The sequence below is a fragment of the Anopheles cruzii genome, chromosome 3 (genome assembly GCF_943734635.1).
Source record: "Anopheles cruzii chromosome 3, idAnoCruzAS_RS32_06, whole genome shotgun sequence".
Lineage (NCBI taxonomy): Eukaryota > Metazoa > Arthropoda > Insecta > Diptera > Culicidae > Anopheles > Anopheles cruzii.
The window spans coordinates 61,213,017-61,238,882 of record NC_069145.1 but is presented as its reverse complement, the minus strand read 5'-3'; the positions used below and the strand labels follow the sequence as shown (position 1 = coordinate 61,238,882).

At 50.4% G+C, this 25,866-nt stretch overlaps 1 protein-coding gene across 1 annotated transcript; it reads right to left on the bottom strand.

Moving 5' to 3' along the window:
• Positions 1–2,337: 2,337 nt before the first annotated feature.
• LOC128270738 (uncharacterized) lies at positions 2,338–24,022 on the bottom strand. The gene is made up of 9 exons (XM_053008153.1): positions 23,838–24,022; positions 21,313–21,479; positions 20,326–20,452; positions 6,309–6,516; positions 5,401–6,233; positions 4,919–5,272; positions 3,678–3,885; positions 2,770–3,602; positions 2,338–2,641 (listed from the first exon to the last, which is right to left on the bottom strand). Exons 1-9 carry the CDS (start codon positions 24,020–24,022, stop codon positions 2,338–2,340), a joined length of 3,219 nt encoding a protein of 1,072 aa, XP_052864113.1.
• Positions 24,023–25,866: the final 1,844 nt, after the last annotated feature.

Genomic DNA, 25,866 nt, shown 5'->3' with positions numbered 1-25,866 from the left:
ACGAAGAAGACCGGTCCTTGTCCCCACAAACCATTAGCTAGTTGCTCCCGGTGATCGCAAGCGTTTGCGATCCTTCCGGAGCTAGTTCGTAAGAGTGTTGCACGAGAAATAAGCGTGTCTGTGTGTGTGTGCGTGTTGTGTGTGTGTGAACGAGTGCGTTTTAGGTAGGCAACCAAAGTTTGCTGTCCGCGGCCAGCGACAAACTTTGCGACAAAACCCCCAGTGCGTTTAGAGGTTAGGTTCGATGCGCGGATCCGGACGACGGCCTCCGACGATCGTGGGTCGCCGTTTCCGCGCGTTCGAGCACCAGCGGCATGTCGGTAGTAGTGTCAGGGAGTAGGACGCGAAACCTGGATTGCGCTTTCCCAATTGCCATCGCAAGAAGTTTCATCGAGTTACTCGTCCACTCGTTACCGGTGGTCCCTTTTCCATTTTTCGAATCCCCCAAAACAATCCAAAGTCACAGACTGATCGAGAGCTGTCGGCAAGTATTACCACAGGAGGACTCGGCGGAGACTTTTAGTACAAATGTAAATAGTTAGATTGTGTACTTTGTTTTCACCACTTTTTTTTTGTTTATGTTTCCATTATTTTCCACCCTTTTTTTTGTCTCATTCTCAACACATCAATAGTTAGGCTTGTGGTCCACAGAGAGAGAGAGAAAGGGTGCGGCCACGTATATTCCGGTTCTAATTGGCTTAGGTAGGCTTAGATAAAACGGTGTTTGCGGTGTTTAATAACAAGTTATCATCTTCATAGATTTATGCAACAATCGATATACGCGTGAGTAGTACGTAAAGAACCGTTGTAAGGTTTTTTTACTCGCGACAAACAGAATTTCGTGCCACTTCGTGCATTGTACATATTTATTTGTGATTGAAATTAGGAAAAAAAACAATAAACTAAACTGTAAAGGAATTCAAACGAACGATTAATAAAGAACAATACAAATTGACCAATTCACTCTGCTTATGTCTACTTAATCTGCCCATTTGAAACAGGTTTGTTTTATGCTATTACTAACTGTTCCCGGCATGCGTCGCCACGGCTCACTTCATACTCATTTCTCGATGATCCGGCGTTTCAAAGGATCGCACCTCCTGGAGACGTATCCGATCGGCTTCCTTTCTTTCTTTCCGCTGCTCCTCTATTTCAGACGATCGGGCTTTCCTTCTCGCTTCCCGTTTAGTAAAAGTAAAGTAAAAGTTTTTGGGAAGAGAAAATGATTTTTCGGGTCGTCTGGCCTTTTGTCGACTTTTTTAGCGGATTTTCCGATTACAAAAATGACCAAACGCTGGCAGCGTCTTAGGAAAACCGCCTAAGAAACTGGAATGGCTAAGAAGTGGCGCAGAATATGAAAATCTCTGCGTCAGGTCGAGAAGAAAAGCGCAATTAGCGTTTTCCCAAATGTGTTCCCTGAAGCTTCCGATGGAAACTGATTTTCTTTCATGCGTTGCTGCGAGTCTTACCTTATTCTCTTCCACAATTTCTTTCGGTGGCTAATTTCTTTCCAATTCCAGCGGAAATAAAGAAAATGTTAACGACGGCTTTTGCGGTTTTCAGAAAAAAATATTTATAAACAATTAGAGGCCGAGGGTCTTAAGGAGAAACACTACAATAAACAGCCTTATCACAGAACCGGCCCCCACCAGGCATGGCACCAGGGTAAAGCTGAACTCCTCCTGATCTACGACTATGAGCGAGCCCAGGCACTTGCCCTTCAAGGGGGGGCGCCGCCTGCTTACAGCTTCCGCCGGCTGTTGCTGAGATGGTGGCGCGCCGAGAGGGCCGATATTTATTACAACGAAGCCGAGTTCCAACGCTAAGATCGATCGCACGCCCGATCGCTTGCTTGATTACCGCCTAAAGGTATGCAATCCGCAGTGCGTGAAACGTCTTCGACCGTTTTCAGTTCACGCTGATCCTTCGCAAACCAAACAAGATCGAGGAAAACGTGTGTTCGGGACCTCAAGAAGGTTCCTTTGGCTAATCAGTGACGGCTGTAGTCAATGAACAGAAACAAACTGCTCACTTGCTGGCTGGTTACTATCTTTTATTCAGTTCAGTCTTCGGCTACAAATCATACAAAAGATCGTGTGTTTGTGTGTGTGTGTGTGAGTATTATACTTTCGAAACATATGCCATAACTTACTACACCCTACGCAGTGGATTACGTGCGGTTTATAAATAACGTCCTTACGCCTAATAGGATCACTATGTATGAGATAGAATATTGTACACGCAAATTCGACACTTATAGACTTCTAACGCTAACGCTCATTTTGGTTGAGTATACGGTGGCTGTAGATGAGGGAGGTCGTTCAGGAGACTGTCCGCTTAGCTGCACGTCATGAGCGGTGGCGGCGGCTGCATCGTGCTGCTGGGATCATGCACGATCACTCCCCGGTGGCCGTGCGAGTGGCCCATCGGACGACCACCTCCCAACAGTCCCGTTGCGTAGCTGCCTCCGGAGTGCTCCCGCGTTGGCGGAGTATTGTTGGGCGCCGCCGAGCCGCCTGCGCCGTGGTACGATCCGTACGAGCTGTCGTCCGAGTGCGTCGAGTGGATGCGCCGGGTGGCCGCGTACATCGATTCCGGTCGCTCCTGGGCGCGGGCCATCGTGTTCAGCAGCTTATCGCAGCTGCGGAAGGTTAGAGCGGAGGAAGGAGCGGTTCAGAAAAGGGAACTATCCGTTAGAAAGAGAACGATCGTCTAGGTCAGTACACGGCCTCGGCTGACTCGGCGGAAGGCGGACGGAACACAGCTTACCCGGCCTGCTCGTGGGCGTCCCGCAGCGCATCGGTCGAGCAGCTTGGATTGCCCCGGACGTAGATGGACTGGAATGGGCCGGAACCCTGCACTTCCGCCACCTGCGAGTGGTGACTGGGCCGTGGAGCCAGCTGCTGCGAGAGATGTTCCGCCAGCTGCTGCTGCCGGATGACGTTCCGCATCCCGTAGACACTCTCCGAGCGCTGGTGGAGTTGGTTCTGCACGTTCTGGTTCTGGCTGTGGGCGGTGTGCGGTTGCTGGGACACTCGCAGAGGGTACAAGCTCTGAGCCGGTACTAGCTGGCCCGGGCGCAGAGTTGCGGTGGCCGCGACCGTAGCCGGTAGCTCCTGGTTCAGGGCCATGTTACTTTTGGCGTACACCGACTGCGAGCGATTCAGGTTGGAGCGTGACATCTGCGGCGATTTGCCGAACATCGACTTGGCCGCCCCGTAGATCGGTTCTAGTGGTTCAATCTTGATCGCTGGCTGATCGCTGGCCGCGTACATACTGTGGCAGAAGCGCGATGGCAGCGTTCCGCTGTGATGGCGCATGTTCTGGAACTTTCCGACGGTCGCCTGGGCGCCGAGCTTACTAAGATCGACGGTACAGTTGTTAACCTCGTCCGGAGCGGCGCTACTAGCGGTCACACTCGCACAGGCGGTACCGGCCTTCGTGGCGCTCCTGGAACGGGGCTTCGGTGTGAACACAAACTGATGGATCAGCCCGGCGATGATGCCACCGATGAATGGACCCACCCAGTACACCCAGTGGCTGTCCCACTTGTTCAGCACGAACGAAGGACCGAGCGAGCGGGCCGGATTGAGGTAGGGCATCTGTGGGCGAGATATCGAAAGGATGCTATGAATATTATGTGCATTGGCCACACTTTTCCACGATGGGTTACTTACCGATACGAAGCTACACGCACTATACGCGGCTCCGATGGCAACGGTCGAGGAGCCGAAGTATTTCCGGAAGGAGTTCGTCGAGATCAGATACGTGAGGACGACGATGAACGTCAGGATAAACTCGACGCCGAAGCGCTCCCACGGAGCGAGCTGAGCACTGTGCGAAACAGCAGCCTGTAGATTACCTTGATAACCCGGCACTGTTACGCTGCAGAAAGGGGACAGAAAAAAGGAAGAAATATGCGTCATGAGTCACTGTGCCTTTCCGGGGGGTGAGCGCTGTTTTTTAGTGAATTAATAATCCCCGTAATAATGGGCGTTTTACGGTCCATTTGCAGGGATTAAGACGTGTTGGCTCCCTACGGCTGAGATGATTTGCATATAACGCGATCAAGAGATAATCGACGACGTCATCGGTGAATCGTGGAAAAAAGCCGGAAGCTCGATCGATTTATCGCAAATCATTGCTTCCATGTTCCGGTGTGGTGTGACTTTTCCCAAACACCGCCCATATGGTGGACAATTAGGCGTTTATTCACCGTGTTGTGTAAAACCAAACAGACTGAAGGGATTTGTGGCTAAATTCGTCACCATCCGTCATCCATCATGTTGCGACGCGTCCTGAAGCTCCTTTTTTTATTTGATGTTCGTCGACCACTTGTTCCCGGTTCTCTTCCGGCCGTCCGAACCTGTTTTGTGTGTGGCGGGGTGGGGACGCCGACAGCGACAACAAGTGAAATTTGGTTCAATTTCAAAATCACATCACGTTCAAATTCGTGTTGCGTAAAGCCAATCGCTGCCCGTCCGTCCGTCAGTCGACTGTGCACCCCTTTCTAGGGCCGTCTGATCCTGCCGGCCAGGGCAGGGTATTGTAAAGTTTGTAAAAGGGGTAAAAACCGGTTCCGCTGGCTCGCAGACCACAGTCCGCAGTCGGAAGTGCCAGTGCCGTTCCCTCGAGTGGAGTGGATTTAAACTTCATCCCCGTAATTGATACATGTCCTTGGGAGGGGATTTTTTTAAAGCGCTGGCCCTACAACTCGCACACACACACACACTTGCCCCGTAATCCGCGATCATCGGAACCACACTTCAGCGTGCGCGATAAGAACCTCGGCTGACCTCGCAGCATCCGGAAGTTGGCGGACCCTCCCGAAAAACCAGGGGTTGCCGTGCCGTGAAATTGGCCAAGAAGGGACCGGCGATGAGCGATGATGGTGGTGGTGCTCGGCGCCGGGACGAACAGTTGTTTGTTTTTCTGTGACCTCGGAGGGGCGCGCTCTCGAGTTCGCGCCGTGCTGCACGTCATGAGCGGTGGCGGCGGCTGCATCGTGCTGCTGGGATCATGCACGATCACTCCCCGGTGGCCGTGCGAGTGGCCCATCGGACGACCACCTCCCAACAGTCCCGTTGCGTAGCTGCCTCCGGAGTGCTCCCGCGTTGGCGGAGTATTGTTGGGCGCCGCCGAGCCGCCTGCGCCGTGGTACGATCCGTACGAGCTGTCGTCCGAGTGCGTCGAGTGGATGCGCCGGGTGGCCGCGTACATCGATTCCGGTCGCTCCTGGGCGCGGGCCATCGTGTTCAGCAGCTTATCGCAGCTGCGGAAGGTTAGAGCGGAGGAAGGAGCGGTTCAGAAAAGGGAACTATCCGTTAGAAAGAGAACGATCGTCTAGGTCAGTACACGGCCTCGGCTGACTCGGCGGAAGGCGGACGGAACACAGCTTACCCGGCCTGCTCGTGGGCGTCCCGCAGCGCATCGGTCGAGCAGCTTGGATTGCCCCGGACGTAGATGGACTGGAATGGGCCGGAACCCTGCACTTCCGCCACCTGCGAGTGGTGACTGGGCCGTGGAGCCAGCTGCTGCGAGAGATGTTCCGCCAGCTGCTGCTGCCGGATGACGTTCCGCATCCCGTAGACACTCTCCGAGCGCTGGTGGAGTTGGTTCTGCACGTTCTGGTTCTGGCTGTGGGCGGTGTGCGGTTGCTGGGACACTCGCAGAGGGTACAAGCTCTGAGCCGGTACTAGCTGGCCCGGGCGCAGAGTTGCGGTGGCCGCGACCGTAGCCGGTAGCTCCTGGTTCAGGGCCATGTTACTTTTGGCGTACACCGACTGCGAGCGATTCAGGTTGGAGCGTGACATCTGCGGCGATTTGCCGAACATCGACTTGGCCGCCCCGTAGATCGGTTCTAGTGGTTCAATCTTGATCGCTGGCTGATCGCTGGCCGCGTACATACTGTGGCAGAAGCGCGATGGCAGCGTTCCGCTGTGATGGCGCATGTTCTGGAACTTTCCGACGGTCGCCTGGGCGCCGAGCTTACTAAGATCGACGGTACAGTTGTTAACCTCGTCCGGAGCGGCGCTACTAGCGGTCACACTCGCACAGGCGGTACCGGCCTTCGTGGCGCTCCTGGAACGGGGCTTCGGTGTGAACACAAACTGATGGATCAGCCCGGCGATGATGCCACCGATGAATGGACCCACCCAGTACACCCAGTGGCTGTCCCACTTGTTCAGCACGAACGAAGGACCGAGCGAGCGGGCCGGATTGAGGTAGGGCATCTGTGGGCGAGATATCGAAAGGATGCTATGAATATTATGTGCATTGGCCACACTTTTCCACGATGGGTTACTTACCGATACGAAGCTACACGCACTATACGCGGCTCCGATGGCAACGGTCGAGGAGCCGAAGTATTTCCGGAAGGAGTTCGTCGAGATCAGATACGTGAGGACGACGATGAACGTCAGGATAAACTCGACGCCGAAGCGCTCCCACGGAGCGAGCTGAGCACTGTGCGAAACAGCAGCCTGTAGATTACCTTGATAACCCGGCACTGTTACGCTGCAGAAAGGGGACAGAAAAAAGGAAGAAATATGCGTCATGAGTCACTGTGCCTTTCCGGGGGGTGAGCGCTGTTTTTTAGTGAATTAATAATCCCCGTAATAATGGGCGTTTTACGGTCCATTTGCAGGGATTAAGACGTGTTGGCTCCCTACGGCTGAGATGATTTGCATATAACGCGATCAAGAGATAATCGACGACGTCATCGGTGAATCGTGGAAAAAAGCCGGAAGCTCGATCGATTTATCGCAAATCATTGCTTCCATGTTCCGGTGTGGTGTGACTTTTCCCAAACACCGCCCATATGGTGGACAATTAGGCGTTTATTCACCGTGTTGTGTAAAACCAAACAGACTGAAGGGATTTGTGGCTAAATTCGTCACCATCCGTCATCCATCATGTTGCGACGCGTCCTGAAGCTCCTTTTTTTATTTGATGTTCGTCGACCACTTGTTCCCGGTTCTCTTCCGGCCGTCCGAACCTGTTTTGTGTGTGGCGGGGTGGGGACGCCGACAGCGACAACAAGTGAAATTTGGTTCAATTTCAAAATCACATCACGTTCAAATTCGTGTTGCGTAAAGCCAATCGCTGCCCGTCCGTCCGTCAGTCGACTGTGCACCCCTTTCTAGGGCCGTCTGATCCTGCCGGCCAGGGCAGGGTATTGTAAAGTTTGTAAAAGGGGTAAAAACCGGTTCCGCTGGCTCGCAGACCACAGTCCGCAGTCGGAAGTGCCAGTGCCGTTCCCTCGAGTGGAGTGGATTTAAACTTCATCCCCGTAATTGATACATGTCCTTGGGAGGGGATTTTTTTAAAGCGCTGGCCCTACAACTCGCACACACACACACACTTGCCCCGTAATCCGCGATCATCGGAACCACACTTCAGCGTGCGCGATAAGAACCTCGGCTGACCTCGCAGCATCCGGAAGTTGGCGGACCCTCCCGAAAAACCAGGGGTTGCCGTGCCGTGAAATTGGCCAAGAAGGGACCGGCGATGAGCGATGATGGTGGTGGTGCTCGGCGCCGGGACGAACAGTTGTTTGTTTTTCTGTGACCTCGGAGGGGCGCGCTCTCGAGTTCGCGCCGGGACCCTTACGGATTCCCTCCACACTCCCTAGGCAGGTTGGCAGGTCAAAGCAGTTTGTTACAGTTTTTTAGTGCGACCACACGGGAGGGAGGGTCAAGTGCGGACCATCGGGTCGGGCTTTCCCGATTTGTAGAAACGCCGGCCGGAAGTGGGCCAAAAATTGGCCACTGACTTTGATTTCGCAATGGCAAAGCAATAAATTTTAAAACCGCCGAAAGTTTTACGACGTCCACCGGGGGGAAGCGTGCAAATTGGTGAACTGTCGTTCCGTGGTTTGGCCAGGCTCTTCCGATCGATCGATTGACTCGTCCCAATTCAGACCGATTCCCGGGCTTTTCCGGGGCTCGTCTCAGTCATCTCGGCCCATCAACTGCCGCTGACTTCAAGAGGGCCGAAGATAATTGATTCGTTAAGCGAAGAACTCCGGGCGCTTCTCATATTTTCCGTCAACCGCAGCTTCTTCGGCCACTTCCACATCTGTTGCGCGCCGCATCCGCGATGTTCCCACAATCCTTTTCGCCACTCGCCCGAATCCATTAACGAGCGCATCGCCGGAAACACTTCCACCCGGCCGGCCCTGCGAAAGCATAACTGTCAGCATATGCAGATGTTATTGCTGGCCAATCACTTCCTCGTTTGCCTCGTCCTTCCGGCCGACAACCTCCGTGCGGTTGGCGGTGCAACAATAACAACAACGATGCCCACGATGATTGTGGTTAATATTTATTTGCATATGGCACGACCGCGCCGTTCCCAAACTTCCAGGGGTTCCGGGGTTCAGTGGAAAAGGATTTTGGGTCGAAAAAGTGGAACATTGCCAGTGGAGGGTGCCGGCGGCGCCCTTTAGGCTGTGCAAAGTGTTTCATTGTTTGACTTCGGTTAATCAGAAAGCGGAAGGACACAAAAAAACCGGCTCTGATCAGTGGATTCACTTGTTCCGGGCGAGATTTATGGCCTCGGGTACTGCATCTCATCGGGGCCCGTTTTGGTGCATTTTCGGTCACTTTCGGCAATCGGATTGAGGGCTCTGCTTCGAACCAGGCTGCGGTGTTAATCCCTGGCACTTCTTTTTATGGTCCATAGAGACAAACAACGCACCGAGTGGGCCAAACCGCGAGGTTAGTTAGCAATTACACTAGGGGTGGCCGTTTGTTTGTGAAGACTGTCGCTTTCACTGGCCAATGTGGTTTACGCGCCACAACATCATTGACACCAAATGTCGATATTTTTTGTCCCGAGGAGTGGTTTCTGGCCACTTCCTCATCGGTCGGGTGCACGCAGCGAAGGCATTAATTGTCAGAAAAAGAGCACCGCGGCATCATTTTTATTTCCAATCACGTGCGCTCGATCGGTCTTGCGGTGCGCCTGGCGCCAGAACCCTGGCACCGGCGGCCGTAAGGTGTCCGTCAGACGGACTCAGTCACGATCCGGAATAAATCATCAACCAACCCTTTGTCTTCCCTTACGTCCGTTCGTGTTTGAGTCGCATTTTTACCCAACGCTCGGGCGCCCGGGCAAAATCAACAATTTCCGGATGTTGTCCTCCTTGCTGCGACATAAAGGACCTCCGTTTCGTTTCTCATTAGCCCCATCTTCGTCACAACAGTCTAATTGCGCGCCGTGCACCAGAGCTGCAACCAAAGCTTGTCACGTTTGGAACATTGTCTGACGACGGCCAACGAAAAATGGTGCAATTAAAGGAAGGGAAAATAATGCACAATCAACGACCGCAGTCGCTTCGCCAAAGTTGCGCCCCGAACTCATGCCCCGAGTTGCACCGAAAGCAATAAAAGTTTACCGTTTCATCTGCCCAACAACGCATCGCCACCCTCCCCCCGGAGAGTGCGCCAGGAGTTGCCATTTAGCCATCGAACCGGATGCGCCATCAAAAGTTTTTGGAGAAGAAAATATGCAAATTGAGAGTTTGCGGCTGCGAATTGGAGGCACCAAATTGCAGCTGACCGGTGGGCCTCCTCGGGGCGTCTCTGTCATTTCCGTGGGAAATTGGTTTCGGCAAGTGGAGTGTTCCATGCACTTCCGTGTTATTAACTCTTCCGGATGGACCCAATAATCAGCAGCGGGCACATACGCACGTACACACGAAGGAAGAGTTGCGTTCTAATTGATCATGAATTAAATGCGGTTGTTTCTTCTTTAGTACCTCCCCAATATTATTTTACAACAATAAATATGATTGAACCATCAGCATGAATCATTTTTTATCTACAAAGACTTGTTTCATCTAAAATGCCTGCCTGGAATATTGAAATAATTGCTTTGTAATAATGTTGTTAAGTATCATGAAACATGCAAAAGTACCATAAAATACCAAAAAAATGCAAAACATCCATAAGTTTGTTTCAAGTTTTAAGTTTTAAATTCCACTCAGTCTTTATCAAACTGAAATCATCGATTTCTTTACAATAAAATACATATCCAGTATTTTAACAAATCTGTAAGTTCTATTAAAAATAGTAGAAACAGTATACATTTGAGGAATATTGTAAATACTCCGAAATAATAGTGTTTGCTTAATTGCTTACTTTAGCTCTTAATTCAAAGAAAAACTTACGTGTACAGTAAACGTAAAAACAGTTAAATGAATCAATCAAAGTAAACAAAAATAGTGGACAAGTAAAACAACGAACAAATGAACGAACGAACATATTAAAACTGAGAGACTAAACAGAACTTAAAACTAAACGATGTGACTAAAAGAACTGAAACAATATCTGGACAAAATAGGGTTCAAATAGTATCATTTATTCAATAACAGAAGACTAAACAATTGCTGTTAAATTCAAGTATTAAAAATTCGAAACATAAATAAGGCATCTTTAACAAAATTTCGAAAAAATGTTTTTTTCAAGTTCTTGACAGTTTGTGTTTGTATTTCATTCAATGAAGCCAATCGATCACAATCTCCTATCCCTGCCTTGTGTGTGTTTGTTTGAAAATGTATATTTGTTTTCCCATTGCGGACACTCGTTTTAAAACACACCTTATCGGTTAAAGTAAACTTCTGATGCCGCGTGCCGATTGATCGAGTCAGGTCACCGAGTGCCGAGTGATTGAAGGGGCCAGCGTCAAGACCTCATTAGCGCAGCATCTTCAGTTTATCAGATCGCACCTTGACACGAAATTCCCGAAACCCAAGCACAACCGTATCCGATTTTACACTTTTTCCTCGCACTTTTCCGACTGGAAACAAATATCTCGCGTTGCATCGCGCCCGACCGCACGTGCATCGACATGCGAAAAGAACCCCTTAGAACGTGGAACGGCCTCTCGGATGCTTCCGGCACGGAGGGTTCGCCTGTATTGAAAACATCTCACTTCCCGGCCGACGCTACGACGTGTACACCACGATGGGTTCAAGTGACAAATGAAAAGGCTCATCTTCTCATCTTCATGTTAATCGACACTCTCGAGTGCGGCCATCGACCGCACTACGCGGGTGCACCAACAGCATACCCATAATTATGCGTTTCCTTGCGTACACAGCTCTCGAGCTCCTCGTAGGTGCTCGACACATTTTTCCCGCAATACGCCTTCGCCTTCGCCCTCGCCACCGCCAGTTGATAAAGATGATGAACGACGACGGCGCCCCTGCCCGTCTTTTTTGAGGTCGTGATATTCTATACTTCCGGATTGCTCATGCATGGCTTGATTTTTTTGTTTCTGTCTTCTCTCCGGTTCCGAATGCCCGAGCACCATCTACGCCGCCCTCCGGCCAACGCCCGCCCGGTGTGCCGCCTTGGAACCTTTTCTCCTTTTCGGATGCACTTTTCCGTCCGATTTTCACCCGACGAAATGCTCCCCAAGCAAAAAAAGGAAGGCTGAAAGAATCTCTTGCACCACCAAGGCCCATGGCTGAGGTTTTGCCCGGGGGGGGGGGGCGGTGCATTGTGCACTTTCAGCACACGTGCTCTTTTCTGCGTTCCCCCGGACCTGCCGACGGTTTTTGGCCTTTTTCGGCGAAGGAACCGGTAGGCATGACCGGCTTGAGGCTTTTTAATGAACCATTTTTGCGCTTCCTGCCGTGCGTGTCTTTTGCTTCGAAACGGTCGGCACCCTTCGCCGAGTCGAAAAACAAGAAACAAAACACGAGCAATGATGTGCCGTCAAAGGGTTCCGTCATTCGGTGGGGGGGGACAGTTCCGGTCGGGTCGGTACATGCATTGGAAACTGCCCACTGCCGGACCCGGAATGACATTATTTATCGAGCTCCAAGGAGTGCAATTTGATCGTGATCTCTTTATTTGTTAAGAATCTCTTTCACCACACCAAAAGCATCTTTCGGGGAATTTTGACGTGGATCGGACAAGTCAAGAAATTCGCCACTTCCCAAGCCATGTAGTACAGCAATTTATTGCGCAACGAAAAAAAATGCAAACCTTCAACAGCAACATCCCGAGGTCGATGGCACTCATTTGTTTGCATTATTCTTGAACCCTCCCCCCGCCTCATCACAGATATCAGAAGCATAAAAACGTATCGCATCGTTGCGTCAACGCCGCCCGAATCCCCGGGATCGAGGTCGCGTGCATCGAGTGGCCCGAAAATGGCACCGGTCAGCGGAACGCGCCACCTTGCGCGCCGTAATGCGTTATTTACGAAAGAAAGTGCTTTCCCATTAGACGGGCACAGGGAAGAAATGGGCGCCAGGCACATTGAAGCGCATGTTCCGATCGGATGCATTCACCCCAATCTGCTCGATGTGAGCATTCGCTTATGATGAGAGCGTTATTACTGCCTATTTGCCGGCCCCCGGGATCCAGGGGATCCACCTCTCCCATCAGGCCCCGATCGTACCCGCCCGATAACGTGTGCCCGGTGCCCTGCAACGGTGCAGCTAATTACAATATTTCGGGTTGCCGTCGCCGAACCGGACACTCGTCCATTCCGTTTTCATTTTCGTTTGTTTTTCGGCGTTCGTCCGATGCTTTCGGGAAGAACAAGAAAACGCACGCAACGTGGCGGCGGACCGATGAATAAAGCATGAGCAAGGACGGATATGAGAGGACACAGGCGCAACCGTCCGCAGGTGTCGCGAGAACCGGAACCACCAGTGAGCGCGCGGCGTGGACCCGTGTCAAAAAAGGCTTCAAACGACGCGTTTCATTGCTGAACGCCACTCCATCATCATCGTCGGACGATCGAGGACCAGAAAAAGGACCTGCCAGGATTAGGTAGTTTTTGACCATCTTGATTATTTATACATTTTCAAGTGCGGCCGCGGCAAGCAGTGCCTCTCGTCGTCGTCGTCGCCATCGCACGACACGATGTCTTCGTTCATCCTGATGGTCCGTAGATCTCGGGAATATTGCGCGCGGAACCTTTTTTCCATCGGGACGACCAATGACGAATGAATGAATGCCGGTGTTGGATTACTTTCGCTCGCTGGTACGGCCCGAAGCGGGTCCTTCCCGGATGAGCTTGCTTCCGGGCCCCCCGTGTGTGCAACTTGTTCCGTGCCTACTTCCGCTCTGACTGCTCACAGCTTTCTTGTGTAGTTTTTTGTGCTCCTTTCCGCTTGTTTGCGTGGCACACAAATTCCTGCACACATCTCATACACGTTTCCTGTAATAACCTCCTTTTCGGTCGGTGCCTCCTGTCGGAGAATACGCAGGGCACCAGCGTGGCGCACCTGGTAGGTCGCGCAAAGTACATAAACAGGAAGCGTGGAAAAAAAGCATAGCGCAGCTCAGCATAATGCTCCAGCAAGTAGCATAGGTGCATCCGGATGGAAGGTCGAGTTAGCGTGTTTCATCAGCACACAAATCTGTTCCAGATATGTTTGAGATCATTTTTATCTCAAGGCTTGAATTTGTAGGCAAAGTTTTAACCGAGAAACGACTTCTGAGAAAAGATAAATCATAGTTTTGAGGTTGTTGAAATTGGGATTTCAACCACACAAAGGCAAGTAAATCATTTCGATTTTCCCCGATTTAGAATCATTGAGGAACACAATAAATCATTGCAGACGATTCAGTGTCTGTTGGATATCTTCGCTCGTGGAATGTGCGACCATCTGCACCGAACGGGACCGCGTAAAGAAGCATTCCCAGACGCCCCAGACACTACTGCTCTAAAACATAATGTGACTCCGATGTGCTCCCGCCAGATGCTGTGCTTGGTAGCATTTTTACTGCGCGTGTCCCCAATCCGAAAACCATCGGAAGCCCTCCCGGGCACGCATGGCTTCGGGGCAATTGCATATTCCGAATGAAACTTAACTCTTCGATCGCATTATTTCCCCGCGAAGCGTGACGCTCTTGGAGAAGGGAACCGACAGAAGAAAAAAAAAACGACAAACGTCACAGTTATTAACCCGGTGGCGTCCCATTACTTCAAGCACTCCGCCTTGCGGGTATTAAGCGAGCGTCTTGCTAGAACTAGAAAGATGATTTGTCTTGCTCGTTTGCGTACAGCTTACCGCTTACGAGCAGATGATCGCCGTCATCGCCTGCGCCCGGCGTGGCACGGAGGGCACTTTTCTCTACGGGCAGCTTAACCTTTCAGACACATTTCCTCCCTTCCGAGAGATATGGGAAAGAAAATGAGTGAAACTTTCACGGCTAAAAAAAGCCAGGGTTTTTTTCTGGAAACCCTTTCTTGCTCGGATCCTTTTCACCACACGTCCGGCTTCTGGTCTGGTAAGATTTATTATTACACACCAGGTTTCAGGATCTTCCACCGCAACACATGCCGCCACCGGGTCTTTCGGTTAAAGAGGCCCTTCCCTCCGGGGAACCATCTCGGCGCGGTTCACGACATCCGCACCGGATGATCGGCTTCCGAGCCGGCTAATGATACGCGCGCGGCAACATCAGCATACGGCCACGCGCCCATATCAATCTGGAGCATCTTCAAGCGGGTTGCATGCACCTCAAGCTAAGCTTGGTGAAGATTTTTCGGCTCCCGACGGAGTGCACCGCCGAATTCCTTGGCCGCCGACTTGATTGGAAAGCGTCTATTTCCGCCGAGTAATACTCGCCACGGCAGCCCGAGCCCTCATGAAGACAACTTTTTCCTCGTTTTTTAGCCAGTTTCAAGAGCGTCTGGAAGAGCTCTTTGTAGCTTGCTGTTTGCTTACACGCCACTCAACAGAAAGCAGTCTTTTAAGATTATCCCGTTTTTTTCCTTCTTGGCCTCTCTTGCCCACCTCTTGTGGGACATTTTAAAGCGATGGATGTCCGTGGGGTTCGGGATCCACACTGGTGAGCTCCTGCAACAACGCGGTTCACGGCGGTTCAACGCCTGAAAGTCAGCTGAATGTGACGACCGAGCGAGAACGAGTTGAAACTCAATTTTTCTGATCGTTTTTTTGTGTTTAAGTTGGCGTTGCGAAGAATAATGAAACTTGCGAGTTAATTTAAGAAGCATATTCATGCGTTGCATCCTCAGGGAGTTGCCATGAAGCAAAGGGACCGTCAAAGTCGGGCAGAAAATAGCTGGTTCTTTCGAGAAGATTTCTTTTACGATTTCGCACAAAGTGGATCTTTACAAAAACACATTCGAACAATGTCACAGCTACATTTTTACCGAGTTCTGCAGAATAAAATTTAAATTTAAACATGCATTTCAAGTCACATAAAACTTGACAGCATTCAAAACAAAAATTGCTAACACAGAAGAATAGCTGCATCCTGCATACACAAAGGACCCCGAATCTATTCGATAGTAATATGGTTCCGATTCGAGGTGAATTTGGCGCCAAGATTGGCCAGATTGCGCCCTCAAATTGATCGCCCAATCCGTCGGAGCTCCGGGACCATTGTGTCTGATCAAACAGACGAGAGATGGAAACGATCACAAGCGCGCATCCTTTCGAAATCGGGAACCGTCCCGAATCGTCCTTCTCTCTGTGTGTGCGTGTGTGTGTATTTATATTGCAACATGCAGTAAAAATTGCATTCGTGCTGCATCATCCATTGTCGTATTAAGAGATTAAAAGCGATCCTTTCCCCGATTCGGGACCCGGCAAAACCAGAAGCCACACCACAAAACTGGACGATGGCGACACCCCGGTTACCTCTGGTCTTTGTTTACTTTTCACACCGAATTGAGCACAAGGTCACGGCAGACCAACCGGGGACGGCACGGGTCCCTCCGTTTAAATGGCGCTCCGAGCGCGGAAGACGCCGGCCCGAGCATCCTTAAATCCTTCACGTCATCGGCGCACGCACGCACGCATAGGTGTCTTTCGGAGGGAGCAGAAGATTTGGAGAGCAACCGTGAACGGATCTTACCCGTCAGTCCTATTGTGCAGCGAAGAAAGAATCGAAGGCATCCGGATCGGTATCCTTCACGCATGATCATTCGTTCCATCTTTCGGGGACCGGTCGGAACGGTTTTTTGGGCTGCTCCTTTCGGCTTTCTTCGGTCGAACGATCCAAAAAATGCAATGCTGACTTCCTCCCCGGAGATCGGAGAATCAGGACGCACCAAAGATGCTCCTCGGCGATGCAGATGTTGAGCCTGAGCCCGAAAACGCAACAGGCGCCCGGGATCGGATTGAAACCGGGACCGGAGTTTCATGGTCCAAGGAAATGGCACCGAGCCCGTGAAAGAATGGTGCACAAACAAAGGCATGGCGCACTTCTAAAGACATGGCACCAAAGAAAGAACCCACCCGGTGAAGCAACAGATCAAAACAACACATTCTCCCGGCTCTCCCCGACCCGTCTGGGACCCGTCGTTGCCGATCCTCCTGCGCATGCCACAGCATAAGGCGGAGGCCAGCGCCACGCATCTTGCCTGTTGCGCATCAACTGTTGCCGCTGTTGAGAGTTGCGAAGCTGAGAATCTCGTCCGAAAGCTGATACACACCGGCCGCCGGCAGTCCTGCTGTTGCCGGCTTCGAGCGTTCGGGGTTCCCGTTCCAGGCACCGGTGGTCGTGTGTCGGTTCTGGTGAGATTCGAAGAAATCTGACACCATCTGGACAATGTGCCGCGGCGACAAGCGTGGAACTTCTGCGCGAATCGGGCTTACACGGCCGGGCTTTCCCAGCGCCACTCTGCTGCTGCCGTTGCTGCTACGCGAAGTCCTTGAGGGTGGGAAGAAACACTACTAGCTGGCTGGCTGGCGATGACTACAACGGCGTCGTCGTCGTCTTGATCGTGGTCTTTGATCGTAATCATCCGTCGTTTGTGCGTATCCTTCCCTTTGAGTTGTACGCTTCCCAAAGATCCTTGCGGTCGCCATCGGTAACCCTTTTCTTTCTCAACCGTGCGCCATCCGCCATTTAATCCTTTACCTTCCATTCCCATCCGCGGCTCGCTGACCTCGCCCAGCGTGTACCTACCCCGAGCAGCTGCCCAAACCAAACTAGACCCAGCTAGAGCTTTTGTCTAGGTCTAGTTGCAATGGATTGCATTCAATTGCATGGTGCAGTTTTCTATGCACAGCCCGCCAGATTGTACACCGAGCTCTCCTGTTGACAGACAAGCGCGTACGATTTGATTTTGGAAGCATTCAGCCAGTTGCAGACTTCCGAAGGATCAACCCGGTAAAAGAAAAGGATTTGTTGCCCTTCGCGTACTCACTCACTCGAGAACAAAAGCTTCGTGTGCACGGGACATTCGGTGCAGGCATCCCAATTTCCGAAAATCAGGAGCACGTACCAGGAGCCCCGCAGGACATCTATCGGGCCAATCCGGCCAGTAACCGTTGCGGTACCATCTGCTGGTGGTAATGGGAGCCAAATGGGTTTGGTGCAATAAACGCAATCCTTCCTCCGTCCGTCCGTCCGTCTGTCCGTGCCATTGCGTCGGGTCCGATCGGTCGCCCGTCAGGATTATATGCAGATTGAATAATCAGTCTATTGGATCAGCTGCACCCAGCTATTTGCATTTGACGCATGCCCTGGCGTCGTTTGACTGATGATCTGGGCGAGGCAACGGCACGATCGAGTGTAACGATAGCAACGGCCGAAAAGGGACAAACGCAATTATGACCTGAGCGACTCGGACTAGGAGCAGAGTCTACGGCACCCTATCTCACATACGTTGAGTTGTGCTCATCTCACATTTCATACACGATGTTTAATACGATGTCAATATATTGTACTTATAACAAATTTATAGATACTTTATATTAATTGTACAGATTCATTATTATGTCGAACATGATCGCCACTCTAAGCCATTTGACGCAATTGAAAATGTCTAATATTCAAGGCGGTTTTGGATGATGGATCCTTACTGTGCCAAAAATTATTGACATAACAGAGAAGATCTCCAGAAGATCACCTAAACAGGGATAATATGAGATAGGTTCCCTCTCCATTCCACGTCGTTTCTATGGGGCTCATTAAAGTTTAAACAAATGTTCCCCTCGGTCCTGGTAGGCCAAGAAATGTACACCGCGGATCGATCAGACGTCATTAGTCGGCCAAATCGAAACAGGCAGCAGTTGACATCCGCTTCGCTGAACCGTGCGTGGTACACACAAGTATCGGTGGTCAATCAAACCGAAGCTACCCCTGTTTTGGTCAGCACCGCCGTCAGTCCTCGCGTGGAACTTCATCGTCGGGAATTCGTCTTCAGTTGACATGTTTGTTATGAGACATCACGATTTTACCATTTGGCTCCCCTTGGTTTTTCTGCCGGCAGGCTTCCGCACGGATGGCAAAGACACCGGCCGGGTATCCCACTGCGAACCTGAAGACATTGTACGCCGCCGAAGGATGGCGCACGCATGGAACCAATTCATCACTGCCAAACGGTTGTGTGCTGCACATCTTGCTGTCGTCTGCCATTGTCCTCACCGTGTCCTCCTCAAGACGCTAGGGAACCCCCGGGGGCGCCGAGGACCACACGATCGGCTACGCACACGGCCTGGCCACGGCGAACATAATACACAATTCATAATCAGCGCCCCGGCCAGACACACTTCAGAGCCCGGCAGGAGCACAGCCATCAGGGCTCATGGAAGCTCATGGAAACCACAAATGGTTTTACGATGCGCAAAACTGGCACAGCACGTCCAGGGGCCAGCTGCCGGCATTGCAACACGAAGGCTCCAACGCGCGAAGGCTGCAGCGTGCCGAAGATAGCCGCCGAAATCTTCAAGACACCACCAGCAGCAACAACTGGCGACGCATTTTTGGAGAAGTCAGGCTGGCCAAAAAAACGACTCCTGTCTTCACGGTGAATGAGGAGAGAAAGAGAAACACAGACAATTGAATGCTACATAAGTGTTTTTCTTCGCCTAGAGCCTCTTCCGATTTTAGCCACCGGCCAGGCTCCTTAGCGTCATCCTGCACTCCTACACACACAGGATGCCGGAACGAGCTTCTCACGCAGCGACCCAAAACCCCGACCGTCTGGGACTCGGCGTTCACTTCCGAGGTTTTTGTGGGAAAAAAGCGGCAAAAAAGCGAGAAAAATGAACCAAATCCGGACGGACCGAACAGGAAGCGCAGATGGTAGCGCTGATGAGCTCGAGCGGATCAGGACCAGCCAGCGGGTCTCCCTGAAGCGAAGGTTGTTACATTGCGTTCGCTTTCCGGCGAGCCGTCTTGAAGAAAATCAAATCACCCAGAGATTCAGGTTCGCTGTCTGAGACTTCCGGTTTCCGGGGTCCTTCGAGGACCCTGGATGCAGCCGTCGGGACAGGACGATCTTCTGACAGCAGCAGCAGCAGCAGCAGGTTGGGTCTGCACGATCAGCTTGATCAGGAAACAGAAGTCACCAAAACAAAAACACGGCATTCGACCGCCGCTTTGGGATTAGGCTTCCGGTCACAAGTCGCCAATCGGAGCAGACTCAGTCTGATGTCGGTGATGTTTCTCTAAACGCAGCACACGGACTCTAAGAACCAGCCCAACATACCAGCACTCGAACAAGTCAAGTCACATTCCGCCGACAGATCGTCGGCGGCGGGCACCGGCGACTGCTTCACACGTCTCGTTATCGACTTTATCGAAACGTGTGGCGTCACACGGCCGCCATGTTGGCCGTTTTTTTCACGTGGCCTAAGCGAATCCCGATGCGCCCCACCGGATGCGTTCGTTTTTCATAACCATGCTCAGCGCCACCGCTGCTCCACTGCCATTTCTAAAACACCACCGGGGTGGGTTAAATGGCACGAGCCTGCGGGCCAGTCGGTCGCGCCGCAAGCGCCACGAGGGCACCTGGGCCCTCCGCATCACCTGCCGGTGGTCGCCGTGTGTTTATCATCCATAAATTATCATCAGCAACAGGCTTCGGTCGGCAGAATTGAGGTTATGCGCCAGGCCAGCAGGCGCTATCGGCGCTCGATGGTGGGGTGTGCGGTGCTGCGGCGCGCGTGGCAGGAGTATGCCACTCGGTGCCCCGGGCAGACCTTCAACTCCACGGGAGTCACTTTGGCACGTGTGTGTGTGTGACCGAAGGGAGCATCATTTCTGGCGGCGACGAGTTCTATTCAGTCCGCCAGGGTATGTTGTGCGACTGTTTGCTGACTAAGCGGACCATCACGAACGTCAGACGAAAGTGGTACCGAGAGGGTACAACTGCGATTCTAGTGGGGCAAGATTTTCTTCGCCATGGTCTGACGATTTTGCTCCCCTACGAAGGCAAAAAAAAGAGGGCCCGAGAGCGAAAGGGGGTCCCGAGCCATCACGAACAGTGACGGACCAATTTAATCGTCAACCAATTTTAGAGTTATTTTAGACTTTGGGCTGGAGGTTGATTCAAAGAACGAAAAGTAGCGCCAAAGTGGCATTAACTTACCCGTACAGCATGGCGGCTCCGGCTATCGATCCACCGCACTGGGCCGTTATGTAGAGGATGGCGCGGAGGGCCGATATCTTGCGCGTCACCGCCAGGGCCATGGTGACAGCTGGATTTATGTGTGCGCCTGTATCGGACAGCGAACGGAGAGAGAGAGAGAGAGAGAACGAGAAGAGAAGACAGTGGGCTACAGATCGCATTGCATTAAGTACGCCATTACATCCGGTCCGGTTTTGGGGCCGCCAGCCTGCACGTGCCGGTGGCCGGTGATGCACTTGTTGATTGCAACATGCAGCTACACACGGATGCGGGCTTCTTGGTCCCACCTCTCGTATCTCTTGTGGCCCCAGTTCGGGACACGCTAGTGCTGCTGGCGTAATCAGCCTTTCGATTATCAATTCAGTGCCGGGCAGGCGAAGGAACCAAATAGCTTTTTTGGGCTCACAATTTTTTTATAAAGTGGTTTCAACGATTTAGTTATTTAGGATGCATGTTCTAGCATCCACCGCAGCCATATGGAATTAAGTATGGGGTCCGCGTTTGTTCTATTTGTTCCATAAAATCGATAATGAATTACACTCTTCGCTGGGGGATTTTGAATCGAAAACAAAATGCTGATAATTATAGATTGGGAGCCGAATTCGTGTTTCGGAAGATTGTCAGGCACCGGTGCCCGGCATCAGCTGCAAGTAACGGCACCCGCATAGGTGTTTCATGATAATAAATTAAAAGCAGACGCGGTTTAACAACATCCTACAATTATGTTATTAGAGATACACGGGCCGATGGAACATTTAAGGCATATTTACATAACTGAAAAGCCCGCACGACAACACGGGATCTACCTAGGCAAGGCCTGATGCAAACGGATCGTGTAGAAACCCGTGTAAGCTACCTCTCTGGGCTACCTGTATTACAGTATGACCGCCGGCTGGCGTGTATTTTCCCGTGGTAAAACCGCCAAGAATATATCCCTCCAAAACTTACCTGAGACGTGCAGAAAGCACTGCGTAAGGACCACGACGATTAGTCCGGACGCCAGCGAGGTCGCCAGCAGGAGCGAGGACACGTTCGCACCAACACCCGCCCCGGCAGCGGCTCCACACACGACGAACACGTAGAAGAACGACGCCAGACACTCCGACATGACGGACCTACCGGGACGAAGAATGCAACCGATTAACGATCAACCATGCCTGGTCAATTTACTCCTCGCCCAATCTTGGAGGGAAACATTTATTTGCATTTTCACACCCAATCGGCACCGATGAAACATGTCCTCCGATCGGAGATCGGAGATTTGGTGGGAGACGGAACGGTTAGATCCCCTCGCGTGTAGAACCCTCAACGGCGACGGTACCTGGAAGCGACGATTAGTCTCGGAGTCTCGGGTCGGCCGTTCTTGGAAGCGCTGCGCATTATCTTTCCCAGATGTCTTCGGCGTGTGCGTTCGTTGGGCCGGGAGAAATATAAATTTTGCCACAAAACGCAACAAAACCATCGGCATCGATCAAACTGTCGCTCTGTTTGAACAACACGGTCCTTCGCCCCGTCCCACGTCGCCTTCTGTTTGTGGTGTCCCCTCGGCCGATGATGATAGCCAACGGGCCCATATTTTACTCCACTCAGTCGATCATCATCGTCTTCCTTGACTCGAGATGATGCGATCGATGCAGCACCGGCATCGCCGAAATTTATGGCACCGAATTTTTACATCACGATAAATTTTGCCCTGTTGACTGTTGGCCATGTTTTGCCGGAGACGCATCTACGACGACGCCCCGAGGACGACAAAGTTCTGGCATGCATCCGCAGATGTACACACCGAACGGGCGGGCGGGCAGGGTGTGTCGAAACGGCTTCCAAAAACTCAACCAACGCTCAAGGTTACGGCGGTGTAGATCCGTCATACAGCGACAGATGATTTGTTTCATCTGTGCGCGGCGTCGCAGAGAGGTTTTTTAACTACGAAGTGACTCAGGTTTGCTCCGGCGGAGCTGCACTTCGCCCTCGGCGTCTCGCGGAGGGCCCGGCCAACCGTTTTGAGGGCTATTTTAAGATATCCTTTAGCCGTTCGCCAAACCTGGCAGCCGGGTGTACTGGATGCCACACATTTGTTACACATCCGTCATACCGGGTACACGTACACACACCCCGGGTTTCGAGTGGACTTTTTTAACATCCTTCCAAGTGGACGGCTTCGCGCCGTGTCACCAGCTTCCAAAAAACGCCGGGGCACGTTTTACGACACAGATGTTGGTCCCACCGAACGCCGGTTTATACCCCCAACGTTTTTCGAAACCGATCGCCGGCGTTTTTTTATATCGAGAAGGTCGTCCGAAATGATTTTGCGCGCCCGCAAATGGGGTTTCGGGTTTTGTTATGGTCTGAACGCCGAGTATGGCTTCGAATGATGAGCATTGTGGTGGTATTGCTTTTATTTTTGCATGCAAACAACACTCAAATTTATGAGCTTTTACAGACACGGTCTATTAGATACTTGGTTTTCACTGAGGGACCGTGGAAAGCAAATGATAAATGAGCCGCTTTGTTCCGGTTCCCGGGAATGACCATTCGCTTGCCGATTGTTCGAGAAAAAAACGTCAATTCGTGTTCCATTTGTGTGCGGCATTTAAAATTTAGTGTTGGCGTATTTTTTATTTAAATTTGGGAGGATTCGCTGATCCTGACGTTTCAGAGGAAAGGACCTTCGTACATTTACTCAATTACACAATAACAATTGTTTTCCAATTATTATTATTATAGGGGTACGCGGTATGAGTGCTTAAATATTACAAATAGCCACTCACCATCGATTCGCATTAAATGAAGCGTACAGCAAGGAAAAATTGCAAATAATTTAATCCTAACGATCCGCGGTGTCGGTGTCTTGTTCCGACGAGCAACATTTGCCTGCACATCGCCCCCAAAAACGATGTGTAATGAAAGTGAAACTTAAATTTAATGAACTGCTCCGACCAAACGGTACCCTTCGGACCGGTGGGCTGGAATAGCTTTACAGAAAATATGTTTCATTATTATGGCCCCTCCTGAGTGCATGCCGCATAATTCGAGTCAGCTATCGCGGAGCAGCAGCCAACAAAGGGAAGCCTCAAACGATCATGCTTGGGCGGTCGTCGATCCGGCGAGATGAGACGCTATCGAAAACATAACGAAAAACCACTTCACTTCGACTACAGACCCTAACAAACGGCCGGTGCCGGTGGGGATCGTTCCACCCGAAAGGAAATGATAATTGCCTATATGAGTGATTAATTAGTGCTAGTAGACTCCGAGTGCTTATTGGCCATCGCAGAGAAGGTCACCCGCAGTACAATTTAATTGATTCTTAGAAAGTGGTCTTTTGGGGCTAGCTTCTGCTACAAACAATCCGCCACACAGCATCCAATGTCGCTTTCATCAACATTGCTGGACATTGACATTACGGTTCTGGTTCTGATTCTGGTGGACATTATGTTTCTTGTAATTAGCTAATATGTAATTGTAATTACCTCCACAACTCCAGCGTCCGTAACTCTTTGTGCATATTGGCTCGGCCCTGGACCGAGAGGGACATTTTGGGGCCAGGGTCCTTCCGAAGCATTTCCAACCGCTCGACAAGCTGAACGATATGGAAGTCTATGTTTTTATCCATTATATGACCGTGAACTTCCTCCGACATTGAGGATTGATTCATGTTGGCACACAGGAATTGAAGGTGACTCGGAACGAAAATAAGAGTACACTAAATTGATTCACCGATCAACGGAACCTTATTGAACTTTGAAGTTTCACAGTATCACAACACTAGACAGATACGCGCTATTTTTACTGTTTAATTTGCTCACTCACAGCAGATGAATTCTCGCTCAAACACACCACAATCGATATAAATATGCTTAGTATAAATATGCTTATGAACTTTTATAAATATCGTAAATAAACTACCAGCACTTTGTTGTAAGAGACCAATCCGAAACGTGCTCCAACCGCGCAAGTACCACGTGTGCTCGCGACCGTTGCGCTGCGTGTTATGTGTTATGCTCTGCGATGTTGAAGTCGAAAATGCCGGTCGGAATTACCAAAGCGGGAGCGGTCTGTTCATCTACTAGGGTGTTCAATAAGTTCGTATGGTCGGTAAAAAAGGGCGCTACTACGAGAGTAATTTTTTTGTTATATTGGTGCACTCATCATAGGAGCGTATGTAAAATTTCGTTTCAATCGGTCACTTAACTTTTTTTTACAAGCCACTTAGTATCGATATGTCACAGTATTTTTTACAATGGAAAAAATCAACTATCGTGCAGTGATTTAATTTTTATTTTTGAAAGATTTAAAAGCAAAGGAAAATTATGAACGAATGTTGAAAATGTATAAGGACTCTTCACCTTAAATTAGTACATTAAAAGAGGGGTTTCTGACTTTAAACGTGGACATACTAGTCTTCAAGACGATCCATGTCAAAAACAACAAAAACCAGACACAACACCTGAAATCGTAGAAAAAATACAGGATTTCGTATTGAAAAATCGTTGAATGACTGAAAGAGATTTAGTACAAGGCTGAATAATAAAATGTACTGAATAAACAAGTTTGAAATACACTTACCATACCATAAAAATATGTTTTTTATCGACCATACGAACTTATTGAACAGCCTAGTATGAGCGTGGCTAGTTGGCTGGGACGATTGAATGAACGCCATCTGCTGCCGAACGCCGAACCATCTTTCGAATCCTTTCGCTCGAATGAACTAACATCCGAAGCGAACTCTCGCTTTTCTTGCTGCGGTGCGTTCGGAATGAACGTTTCGCTGTATTATCCTTGCAGGACGAACACAGCCTGGAACGAAAAGCAAGGCAGAATATCCTCGAGCCGAGGGGCTTTCTAAGAAAGTCGGAATTTCCTGACCTACACAAAATCCCGATGCACGTTCACGGACGGATCGCGCGTTCGGGTTATCCTGCACGTGAAAACTTTATTTATGGCGTCAATATTTTAATTGCTTCATGATAGAATGGGTCACTTTTATGCTTGTATTCCCAGCTGGAGTTCTCTCCTGGTCCTCATTGGACAGTCGAGAACGCGCGTTCCGTGGATGATTTATTGCGGGCAGTTTTGGGAAATTTAGAAATTATTGCGTTACACGATGCGCCTTTCACGTTGTGTAAACAGTTCTTTCTTATTGATGAAAAACTTGAAATTTGAAGAATGTTGAATTTGGTCCTCCTGTATAATAAACTTTGTAATGGAGGTTTCATTTTGAAAAGGTTTTTTGTGTTATCAAGATGGTATCTGTTTTTCATCCAAATTAAACTCTATGTGCTCTATGTCTATCGCATTTCCAATTATTATGAAAATTATTGGGTCTTGACTTACCGGTTATTTCGTTTCAATCCATTTATTTATTTGATACTTTGGTTTTATCCAATGAGCGACGGTTCAAAATATGTTTACGCTTTAAGCTTACATTCGCTGATAATTCAGCTAACAAACTAAATGTTTTATGTAAAAACAGTCCAACAATAATGTCAAAATTTA